This window comes from Rattus norvegicus, chromosome 4 (genome assembly GCF_036323735.1).
Source record: "Rattus norvegicus strain BN/NHsdMcwi chromosome 4, GRCr8, whole genome shotgun sequence".
NCBI lineage: Eukaryota > Metazoa > Chordata > Mammalia > Rodentia > Muridae > Rattus > Rattus norvegicus.
In genome coordinates, this window is record NC_086022.1 from 96575769 (window position 1) to 96588913 (window position 13145).

General features: G+C 38.4%; 1 protein-coding gene across 1 annotated transcript; it reads left to right on the forward strand.

Moving 5' to 3' along the window:
* The first annotated feature begins 5642 nt into the window (after nucleotides 1–5642).
* RSA-14-44 (protein) lies at nucleotides 5643–7015 on the forward strand. Its single transcript, NM_182670.2, has one exon. The coding sequence runs from the start codon at nucleotides 5788–5790 to the stop codon at nucleotides 6367–6369; it is 582 nt and encodes a 193-aa protein (NP_872611.2). The 5' UTR covers nucleotides 5643–5787; the 3' UTR covers nucleotides 6370–7015.
* Nucleotides 7016–13145: the final 6130 nt, after the last annotated feature.

Below are 13145 nucleotides of genomic sequence, written 5' to 3' on the forward strand. Positions count from 1 at the left end.
TAGACTGTCAAAGAGGAGGTGCTGTACTCACCCTGGGGTGGGCTGATAGACAAGGAAGGTTTTAGCAGATGGGGTAAAGGAAGCTACCAGAACTCCAACCTCACTTATCAAAAGATTGGAACCAAAGCAGTATCTTAGAAGATTATAAATGTACTTCATTTTTATCTAAAAGACAGTTGCTTATATAGAGTTCCAGTTGCTGGAAAGATGACTCAATGGGTAAGAGCACTATTTTTCTAAAGATCCTGAGTTCAATTCCCAGCAGCCACACGGTGGCTCACAACCATCTATAATGGGATCTGATGCCCTCTTCTGGCCTTCAGGTGTCATGCAGATAGAGCACATATACTTAGAATAAACAGTTTCAGCTATATTAGTCCCTATATACTGTAACTTTTAATGTAACTTTTAAATTGTTTATGCATAACATTGAGAAATCTTTAGGCTCAAGGACAAATTAAACATAGTCGTGAGTAGTCGTAGTCTCTGGGTTGCACAGTGAAGCTGAAGTATAGGGCTCCAGCTTGTAGTGCTCTTCTCATCTTTGCCAAGGTGAAAGGTTTGGGCTCAGAAAATTTCTTGGGTAGCGACCAAAAACTCAGGTTCCTTTGTAGTCAGCCCAGGGACTCAGTGACTTTAAAAGACTTTGGGAACTTTTAATATCCTTTTATTTTTACCATCCTTTGGTTTTTACCATTCACAACAGCTGTATATCTTGAGTTTATTTCATAACCACTGGCTTATTCCTTTCTCTGTTCTTCTGCCCTGTACTGCACTTTCACTCTTTTCTTCTGTTGCTTCTGTTGTTAGCTGCACAGAAGCCTGTTTTCTTTAGACCTGACCAACAGCTGAGTTCATTGGTAATTCGTTCTTGGGATTATCCAGAATAGTAAAAATGCTAGTTTCATAAAACTTACTTCATACAACCTGTGTTTGTGTGGGGGTTGGGGGGGTATCTGTCTGTCTGAAATGAATCACTCTTTGAGAGTGATTAGATTTCATGCCCTGCTACTCACAAATCTGCAAAGAGAGGATGGGTACCAGAAATTTTTTATTTTTCTATTACATAACATTGTATTCCTTGCTAATGGAAACTCAACACAGGCATGGAAACACACTGAAGTGTGTGTGCACCTCAGAAACCCTAAAGTCTTCCCACTGATATTGAGGTTTATTTGTATGTGTGCAAATGAAGCAGAGGTATATAACAGAACCCTGAAAGCATTTTTATTATAAACCTCCAATAAATATATGAACACTCCCAGACTTGTTGTAAGCATTTTGTTTTAACTTACTTTAGCTAGGATAGTTGTTTAGTAAAATTGATTGTGAATACTTTAAAATATTGGATGGAAATATGATTGTGATTGCTCCTAGACCTCAAGCTACTGCGGTGTTGACCAAGTATATTTAGGCCTAGAAAATACCTCTAAAGCTAACCATGTTGGTCTCTTGGCACACGGACAAGGCACTTGAAACACTGTTCTTCCCACTCTGGGTCATGTCACATACAAAGGAACATCACTAAGAACCAGTGAGACCTGATATATAACAGAAGCCATTTCTCACAAACAGTGAACTTCAGAAACAGGACTCAGAGACCTGATTTAGAACTTCCATGTAATCATCTTTCCTGGGGATTAACATTCATAGTACCAGAAGGCATCAGGCAAGCCCCCCGCCCCAAGAAGAGGAACAACTAACAGTCTTACCTAGCTAGGGGCCTACGAATAACAGCAATGACTGGCATTGCATAATACCCATAAGAGTACACTAGTGGCACACATCCTTGGCAGGAACCAACAACTATGTAATAGAACTTAAGCCTTGTTCAACACAAAGAAAATTATGCCTGGCTATAGAGACCTAGCCAAATACCTAGGGCTAATGAAACGATGGATCTTAGAGGAGAATATACAGCTACCACTTTATAAAACCTGCACAATCATGAAGTACATCCTAAATATTTGTCCTTATACCCAAATATCAGTATCATACTTACCCCTCATCAAACAACCATCTGTTTTCAACAGATAGAGACTGTTACAGAAAACCAGATCCAATCAAACTGCAGAGTTGTGAAACTCAGAGTTGTGTCACCCTGGGAGCTTTGTGGAGATTATGTCTCCTGGGAATGTCAGAAGCTATACCCATCTGTTGGCACTATTTTGGGGCTATTTTACTAGGTTTATATATCGCCACCTCCAACCCTTTTTCCATCCTAAACCCTCAAGCCCCTCAATACTAGGTAGGAAAAAAGAAGGTTAGAGGAAAACAGGAATGTAGGCCTCTTTTTACTACTTTCTGATAATTAGGGCAGTTGAATTTCTTGCAGCACATCCAACCTTCATCCATCATCAAGTTATCTCTAACTTCTTACCTCCCAACTCCTGGTACCAACTTCTATCTCAGTTAGGGTTTCACTGCTGTGCATAGACACCATTACCAAGGAAACTTTTATAAAGTCATCATTTAATTGGGGCTGACGTACAGGTTTAGAGGTTCAGCCCATTATGGTCAAAGCAGGACTTTGACAAGATCCTGCATATATGGAACAAGGTCATACCTGCAAATATTGCCACTCCCTGAGCCAAGCATATATACAAACCATCACATTCCACTTTCTGCCTCCCATAGGAGGCATGTCCAAACATGAGTCTATGGGGTCATACCTAAACATACCATAATGCAAAATACATTTAGTCCAACTTCCAAAGTCCCCATATCTATAGCAGTCTCAACATTGTCAAAAGTCCAAAATTCAAGGTCTCTTCTGAGATTCATCCAATTACTTAACTGTAATCCCTGAAGCAAGACAGGAAACCAACCAGCTGGACAAAGTCCAAACGCTGCATTTCTATGTCTGATGTCAAAGCAGTCTTCAGATCTGCAATTGAGAAGCTATAACAATAGGAACCAGCATCTGCATGAGTAGCAGCAGCCTCCATAGGCCCTCTCAGGGCTCTTCCATTTATACCTTACCCTCTCCATAGTCCCCAGAATTAAACTACCTGTAGCTAGCAAAAGTCACACCCCTGCTAGGGAAGGAGGCAAATTATAATCACCTGCTGGTAAGAAGCCTCTTATTTGACACCTGGGATTAAAACAAAAATATATTCACATGACATAACTAGGTTTTTAATGAAACCCAAATTCTTACTACACCCATCAGCAATATAAACATGAGTTGAATAAGGACAGTAACATGCATGCCAAAGTGGATATGTTAATGTCCAGGAGGCCTCCACCCTACAAAAAGAAACAGGCAATTAGGGAATGAAAAGAGTAGAAATAGTCTTCCTGGGAAAGATCACACAAATCTATTATTCAATACCAAGTGGTTAATACACGTAACATTATACAGTCTGAGCATCATATATTTAAGAATACACATATGAGTGTGCATGCCTATCTCTACATAACAAAAATTATTCAAAAAGAAACCATATGTGGGAGGGTTTTCGAGGAAGAAAGGAAAAGAGAAAATATGCAATTATATTATAATCTCAAAAAATAAAACAAATAATTAAAAATAGAGTAGTTTTAAATTATGACTAACATGAATAATAGGGATAGCAAGGCACACATGTCAGTCTAGTAGCAAGCATGTTTACTCTTAGCAGCCCTAAATTTGTATCCCTTGTGTATGTGCTACATTGGCAAGGACATGGGAGTGAGAAACTAACATTTAAAAAAAAGTAATGGCAGTAATTCATGTGTTTATAATAGGAAATGAATGTAAGACTGTTAACATTCTTGTTGGCTAATGCAAGAATTTATAAGAAAAATCACTGTTCTTGTAAGAATTCATTACATCTGAAACATTCTAGCACTAACCATTTGCCTTCAAAGCTGTAGGAAAATGAAAAGAACCCCAGATCCCAAAAGATATTTGAATTATTCCATTATTCCTCAAACAAATTTATCCTCTAGAGATACTTATACAAGTCTTCCCTCAAACTTAATTTTCTACAGTTTACTTTTTTATTTTACTACTATTTTTCTTTATTATCTGAAAAACTGAAATGTATTTTAACAAACAACATCTATTAAGACTTATTTCTGTTATCTTTTCTGACTAACTGGGCTTGGCACTTTTTAATCTCTGATGAATTGCTCCTGTCTTTCTGTCAGACTCATCTAGTCTCATTTGTATGTTACCAGACTTGTGTTAAGAGTTTGTGCTAAAATATAAATGTGCTATTGTACACCTAACATGAAATGTAGCATCCCTAAGCTTAAATCAGATAAAAGTCTGACACTATAGACTTAATGCAAGGTATTATGTGTAGCTCAATCAAATTCAATGTAACTGCTGATGTACATTTGAAAGTCAAATACATTCTTTGAAAACTATATATTCTACTATCATAATGCTAGGCAAGATGTACCCACTCATGCAATAGTGGTACAACTACTGTGGATACAACCAATGGCTTTCTGATTGGATTCAAGACCTGCTCCACAGGAGGAAATGCTAAGGTTATAAACGTGGTAAAAGTCTTGTGGCTCTGAAGACCCTAACAGAGAAGATACTGCTATTGTTTTGATAAATAAATATGACATGCTTGTCAAATTGCTTTCTAAATACTTACACTTAAATCCATAACTTATGATGATATCTTCTGTCAGGGAAATTTGTTTTTACATTGGGTAATACTGTAGAGACCCATAACTGGCAAAATTGTTTAGAATAAATTATTGTTGAGCTCTCAGCTTTAATCAAACCATTTAAATTACATTCTCAAAGGTACAGAAAATATCATGTTAAAGGGGACAGAATAATGACTAGGCGGAAGAAGTGGTACCAGGTCCTTACATGGCTCCAGGGCTGAATATTTCTAGGGGAAGAGAAATCAAATGAAGAAGTGTACAGTTGCACCCACAGAAAATCTAGGGCCAGGTGAATTTGTTACTCAGTTGGAGAATCTACAACATTCCAGAAACTCAGCATGTTTATTATATACATTTTAACAGAGAGGCAGGGGTTTTGCATACAGCTGAATGGAAAAGAAGGTTATTCCATATAGATAAACAAAGAGGCAGGGTTTATGGTATGTAGCTGGATCAAGGAGACAAATTCTGTTATTCTCACTAGTAGCAGTCTTATACCAAAACCAGATTAAAGACATAACGAAGAAACCCATCCATCAATTTTCTTGGTGGACACAAATGGAAACACCACCCGCCTCCACCCGCCCCCACTAAAATGCTTACAAACTGAAGTCAAGAGCAAATTAAAAAGAATTATCACGAATATGAGCCAAGTGAATTTCACTCCAAGGATACAAAGACGGTTCAATATATGCAAATCAATAAATATGGCAGAGCATTTAAACCGATTAAGAACAGAAACCACACAAAAATGGCAAAAGGCCTTTGACAAAATTTAGCACTTTTTTATAAGCAGACTATCTTGAAGAAACCAGCTATAAAAAGAATGTGTTTTAAGAATTCCCATCATGCCCACAAACGTGAGATGATTGATTAAGTTCCTCGATTTCAGGGCAAAAGATCTTTCACGTCCAACTGTGTTGAACTGTGAAAGAGTGAGGGTGTTGGGGACTGGCAGGCTCGAGCTGCATTCAGGCGCATGCGTGTTCTGCCTCCCTCCACCACCGGCCTTCCAACACCTTCTTCAGTTGGTTTTCTCTTGACTCTGCCACCTCCTGCTGAGCTGGGCTTCAAAGGTGGTGGCTCAGGATAGGTGTCCTCTGCACTAATAGGCCTACCTGGGTGTAGTCTGACAGCCTGTGGTCTGAGAAGTCCCAGGTGCTTTGTACAGCAATGGCTGCCATCCGGAAGAAACTGGTGATTGTGGGAGATGGAGCTTGTGGAAAAACATGCTTGCTCATCGTCTTCAGCAAGGACCAGTTTCCTGATGTTTATGTGCCCACAGTGTTTGAGAACTATGTGGCTGATATCGAAGTGGATGGAAAACAGGTGGAGTTGGCCCTCTGGGACACAGCTGGTCAAGAAGATTATGATCGCTTGAGGCCACTCTCCTATCCGGACACTGATGTCCTCTTGATATGTTTCTCCATTGGCAACCCTGATAGCTTTGGGAACATCCCACACAAATGGATACCAGAAGTAAAGCATTTCTGTCCCAACGTGCCCATCATCCTGGTCGGGAGCAAGAAGGATCTTCGGAATGACTTGAACACAATACAAGAGTTAGCCAAGAGGAAACAAGAGCCGGTGAAACCTGAACAAGGCCGAGATTTGGCGAACAGCATTGGCGCTTTCGAGTATGTGGAGTGTTCTGCAAAGACCAAAGATGGAGTGAGAAAGGTCTTTGAAAAAGCCACCAGGGCTGCTCTGCAAACGAACCGTGTGAAGAAAAAGACTGGCTGCTTTGTCTTTTGAAGTCTTTGTGCAAACACAGCCCTAGTACAGTTAATTTTCAAGTGCTATTTACGAATGTTATTGTGTAATTGCTAGCCTTTTTGTTTATTTATATATCCAAGATTACAGGTCAGAAGTCATCTTGCTACTAATGTTTGGAAATCAACTGTGATTATTAATGACATTCATTCTGTCTGACCTTCCAGGGTCCTGACTCTTCTGTAACAGACCATTCTGCATTTCACCTGAAACCCAAGGCACTAATTGAAGAACTTATTATCTGTAGAAAGAGAGATGGTAACTTCATCATTTAGACTGTAACTACTTTCTGACCACCCTACCATCCATATATGAGCTGAGAAGAAAGCTGTTGAGTCACCACTTGAGTGTTTACTCCCTAACAACTTTAATCACCATCCTTATTCTCTTCGAAATGTCTCTCCATGCATCTGTGGTAGAGTAACAGCTCTGTGGCTCCATGTTAGCTACCTTATAGTTACTGTGCAATTAGTGCCACTTAATGTATGTCACCAGAAGAACTAAGATCTACCCCAGACTAGATGTAGCATTTTTGGAATACTTGGATTTTCTGATACTGATATTTGTCATTCCCGCAGCAAGTATACTGGTTGAAAGAATTTGGAAATAAAGTCATATGGAAAATTGATTTTTACAGTTTTCATTTTTCCCTTTTCTGATAAAATACAACCATATATCCCCCTTTGTGGCCTTTCACTTTCTGGTATGTGGTTTCACACCTAAGGCACTGAATGCAGGAAGATGGCATAGTCCCTCTCACTTGGTCTGCAGGGTCTTGGTCTAAGTCACAGTGACTCTGTTCTCTACACATAATTCAAATCCTCCCTCCCCTCAGAGAGCCACCTCTTCTTATGGATGGCACCAGGTGTTAAGGTAGGCTCTTTCTCCCAGATGACTGAAGATTTTTCTATGTCTTAAAGGAATAAATTCAGGGTTGGGGATTTAGCTCAGTGGTAGAGTACTTACCTAGCAAGCACAAGGCCCTGGGTTCGCTCTGGAAAAAAAAATCTGCTGAATGGTATGCTGGGAAATGACTAACAATGGGCTCTCCTCGAGGCAGATATACCATGTAAAGGAATAAATTCAGTTTTCTGAATGCATGCATGTGAATATTTGCATATGTATGGAGGAAGGGCTGTATATGGCAAACCTATAGCCAGCATTACACTTGATATATTCTCCTTAAAATAGGGAGTGAGACATGGGTGTACATCCCTTCCACTCTTAAGAACAACATTTGAAGTGTTAGAGCAATAGGCAAGTGCAAAAATGAGAAAGTATACAAATAGGAAAGGATTCATGTTACCACTACTTGAGATAACATCACCCGATACTTAAGAGATCTGAATGCCTTCCAGAAAAAAAATTATGGATTTGTTAGCACTATTAGTAAAGTAGAAGAACGTAAATCAACATAAGATCAGTAGCTCCAAGTCAGGAATAGCTCAGTAGATAAAGGACTCAGCATGTAAGCATAGTAACTTTAGTAAAAAGCTGGATGTAGGGCGAACATGTAAAGTGCCAGCATTGTTACGGTTATATAGGAAAAGGAGATAGGAGAATCTGCCAGAAGCTCATGGGCCAGCTAGCTTAGCTTATGCAGTGCTGCAAAAACAGTAAGAAGCCTTGTCTCAACAAGCCTTGTCACACATGGAGGTGAGAGGACAATGTATGTATGTCATGGCACTCAGGCACCCACATTCAACAGACATACGGACACTTTAAAAATCAATCATCCTTTTGTACCAATAAAAATAGGAACAAACTCAATCCACAACAACAACAAAAAAGCAACAAAATATCTAGGAATAATTCTAGTAAACGTTATGTCTTAGTTACTTTTATATTACTGTGAAGAGATACCAGGACCAGGCAATTGATAAAAGAACATTTAATTGGGGGCAGGAAGGCATGGTTCTGAGGCAGTATCTGAGAGATTATATTTGATTCACAAGCAGGAGGCAAAGAAGACTAGCTGAAATGGTGTAAGCTTTTGAAACTTCTGAGCCCACCTCCAGTGATTACCTTCAACGAGGTCACACCTCCTAATCTTTACCAAACAGTTCTACCAATCTGGGGACCAAATATTCAAACAGATGAGCATATGGGGATATTCTCATTCAAGCCACCACAGGAAGTGAATGATCTTTAGTGGAAACTTCAAAACAGTTTTCTAACTGTATTTTAAAAGTATTTAAGAAAATACTAGAAATTGGGAAATTCACTCTCAAATCACAGGTTGACAAAACAGCCTCTTCAACAAATTACTCTGAGAAAACTGGGTATCCAAATATATAAAAAATGAAACTAGATCCACAACTCTTACTCCGGAAAAAAATCTGTAACTGTTAGAGATAAACATAGAGAAAACACTCCAAGATACAGTCATAAATAAGTTTTTGAAAAATATTCCAATAGCACAGTCAATAATTGTAAGAAACGTACAAATGAGATTGTATGGTTGCAAAGTTTCTGTATGGTATAGAGAACAATAAGCATACTTGTTAGTTCACAGAGTAAGAGAAAATTCTCAACAATTAGGGTTTTGAAGGGATTAATACTTAGAGTTTTAGTAAATTAAACACTGGAAGAACAAAAAAATTCAATTCATAAATGTGCAAGTTGATGAGATGTTCTCAAAAACAAGTAGAAGTAACCAAAAGCTATATGGGGGGAAAGTGTTCACTAATCCTTAGCTGTGAGGGAAATACAAATTAAAAATTAATTTAAGATGCCGTACCACCGCAGGAAGAATTGCTATCATCAAGAAAATGTAGTAAATGCTGGTAAGGATGTGGGAAAAGAGAAACCCCATACACTCTTGGAATAGTTGGTATGCCAATCAGTATGTATTTTCCTAAAAAACAAATCAACAAAATCTCACCTAATAGGACCAGAATATGATTAAACTACCACTTCTGGTTATATATTTGAATACACAAACAACTGCAAAGCATGAAACTATTATTTTACTTTGATAAACTTTTGATTTTTTTAAAAGTATTTAGAAACCATTTCCTCTGTGACAATGTTTGATAGCGGTCAATTAAGAGCATTAAATGACTAGAAGTAGTAGACAGCCTCTGTTGGAGGATCATTCCCAAGACAGCACCTGCTGTATAATGTGATTGTTATATATATATATATATATATATATATATATATATATATATATATATATATATATAGAGAGAGAGAGAGAGAGAGAGAGAGAGAGAGAGAAAGAGAACATTTTGAATACACACACACACATATGCACACATTTTCCTAAAAGACCCATACTACAGATCAGATTATGCTTTCCACATGCTGATTTTGCATTTCCATAGCCATTTTAAGCATTATTTTATCAGTAGTCAGTCTGTTATCCATGCTTGGGTTCTGCATGATATATGGAATTCATCATTTTCATAATAATTAGTTACAGTTAACCTAAGTAAGGTTGGCACTATATATTTTCTACATCTATGAAGAGAATAAAACTCACATGTATATTTTACAATTAGCTTCTTTACCAAATCACTGTTTTCATTCACTAATTTGTCATATTTGCTGCATGTGGATTAACTCACTCTACCCATTATGGGATGCTTGCCTGCACCTTGACATAGGAGTGGAATCTGCTGATCAACACTGTGAAGAAAATAGCAGAGAGCAAAGGACTGTGTGACATGAGCCATACAGAATTCTGACTTTCTTAAATTAATCGTGGTTCACAGCTGGTGAAATATAAGGGTAACTGATTTTCCCCTGAAATACAATCTAGAATGTCAGTGCATTGGGGAATGGTCAGTTTTGCTCATCAAGGACCAAGTTCATGCATTGTTACGATGCCACTCAGAAGGGCACTTGCATACTCAGAGCTTTTAGGACAAAGCCTTAGTCACAAGGCATTGCAGAAATCAAGTATCTGGTTTCCTGCTATGTGTTAGTGTGTTACTTCAAACTGTGTAACAAGTTCTTTTCTCAGGTACAAGATGTAATGTACCCATGGTACATTTTACAGCTAGATGGCTACCATAACTCAGATTCCTAGAAGCTTTACTTGCAAGCATCAAATATATAAATATGTAGTCTGTTTCAGGCCAGTGCAGCGATGCATGCATGCCTGTCACTAATTCAAAGAAGTGCATGTTACTTCTGTAATTTTAGAGGAGGCTTCCACGTGACTAGGCAGTCACGCAAACGCTGATTTTAAACTCTGGGCAGTTTGCTTCTTGTAAATAATGAAGACTTGCACACATCTCAACATACTTCCAAGTTCCACACTGATAAAGTATAAATCCTTTCCTAAGACATATCTTTAGATAAGAATTTTAAAGCATATTTTCCTGGGATTGCATGATAGAGGCAGTACAGTTTCTATCAATGGCTCACTCTAAGCTCTCAAGATGAAAGCAGTTTCCTGAACTTCCTCATAGCAACTAATATTAGTTTTCTTACAGTCATGAGATCATTTGTAAGATGTCACCCTGAGGATATCATGTGGCCTTTCACGATCTGGAAACTGTTCATGGTATCGCTAAACATCATAGCTATCTAATTCTGATCACTGTACCTCCTACTTGCTCTCTAAAGCTGCATATGTAGCAGAGGATGGCCTCGTTGGGCACCAATGGGAGGAGAAGCCCTTGTTCCTGCTAAGGCTGGACCCCACAGTGTAAGGGAATGTCAGAGCAGGGAGGTGGGAAGAGGTGTGTGGATGGGTGGGAGAACCACCTTTATAGAGGGGCAATGGGATAGGTGGTTTATGGACAGGAAACCGGGAAGGGAAATAACATTTGAAATGTAACTAAAAAAAATCCAATTATAAAAAGATGACTTCTAGTAAAAATAAGATAGTTATATTAAAAAATAAAGGAAAATCACCACCAACAAATTAGGAATGTAATCAAAAGCAGCCACCACAGAAGATGGCCGAACTGCCTCTTATCTCTGTGACTGTTTCTTTGCCCTCACAAAACAAGATGGCTAATGAAGTAACACTCAAATTTGTAATTATCATGACTACAGGAAATTCACTGTTTTTACTAAATTAAGACTTTAATATTCAACTTCAAATTCATTTCAGATGCATCGTTTTGTTTGTTTTGCAATATGTAACATATTAATATTAGTAGGACATATGCATATTTTACCAAGAAATGAGGATTGCACATTCAAAAATCTAAGTGTGCAAAGGCACATTCAAACACAGACTTTTCTGTATTTGGGACAGACTTCTAAACACAGTTAACTACTAAGAACTGATGAGCTCTCAGTGTCCACAGAGAAGAGCTCTAGTTTTTCCGTAGTAGTTTATAGCTAACTTTGTTCATAATGAAATTTATTCTTTTTCATCTTGGAAACCAAGCATGAAGAATCATGTGACTCACAGCTACATCAAACAGAGGACCTTATTAACCTAGTAACCTATCTAAAATTAAAGGCTCTATTTTAGCACAGAATTGTTATACTTCCCTCAAAATTAACCCTCCCAAATACAACCAAGTATAAAAATCAGTGCTGTTAGTTTGCCTGTGGGTGCATAATAGCATCAAACACTAGCTTCTCCTCATCACCAGAAAGAAGGGTTACACTGCACAGATGACAGGAATTGAAGCTACGAGAGGCCTGTAGCTGTTGTCTCCTGGGTGTGTTCCATGGGTTAAAGTTAATGTTGCCCTCATGTCTATGAAGGAATTATTGTTAATAGAGGATTTAATGATAAGTACCTGACTGGCGTGCTTTGAGAATGTCCCTATATACACAAGGTAAACGTGTATTTATGTGCTATCTAGTTTAACACAAGGAGAGTTGTTACCTTTCTTTGGCATTCAGGCACTAATTACTGCTATTGTGATGGGTAATAAGTGTACCTGTAAAGACAAGTAAAAATTTACAGAAAACTAGTATAGGTCTGTCTTCTGTTTTTATAAAAATTCTCTGTAAAATTAAGCACACTTTCAGTTCAATGGTGATCATCCTATAATAAATTACAAAGATTATTCTGAAAACCTTGTTTAGGTATATTCTATATACATAGATTCACAGATGAATGAACACACACACACACACACACACACACACACACAAACATATACAAGTACCATATACAAATGCTTTAAGAGGTAGATGGAAGTGTATGATTTTTTTCATTATTTACTGGTTACCCTGTCATTTAGAATTCTATCAATGCTTTGTCCTTTTTTTTTAATCTTTATTAACTTGAGTATTTCTTATTTACATTTCGATTGTTATTCCCCTTCCCGGTTTCTGGATCAACATCCCCCTAACCCCTTCCCCTTCCCTTCTATATGGGTGTTCCCCTCCCCATCCTTCCCTTATTACCACCCTCCCCCCAACAATCTCGTTCACTGGGGGTTCAGTCTTAGCAGGACCCAGGGCTTCTCCTTCCACTGGTGCTCTTACTAGGATATTCATTGCTACCTATGAGGTCAGAGTCCAGGGTCAGTCCATGTATAGTCTTTAGGTAGTGGCTTAGTCCCTGGAAGCTCTGGTTGCTTGGCCTTGTTGTTCATATGGGGTCTCGAGCCCTTTCAAGCTCTTCCAGTTCTTTCTCTGACTCCTTCAACGGGGGTCCTGTTCTCAGTTCAGTGGATTGCTGCTGGCATTCGCCTCTGTATTTGCTGTATTTAATGCTGGGGCTGCCTGAGTACATTACAAAATCTCTAGGGTCAGCCTTGGGAATCAGCTCACTGCAGACATGCCTTCAAAGATTATACTTCCACTAGTTCCATCCTCCATATTCCCTACCC

Bases quoted from the DNA above. Each gene is read 5' to 3' on its own strand.
- RSA-14-44 (NM_182670.2), top strand. From the start codon at position 5,788: ATGGCTGCCATCCGGAAGAAACTGGTGATTGTGGGAGATGGAGCTTGT.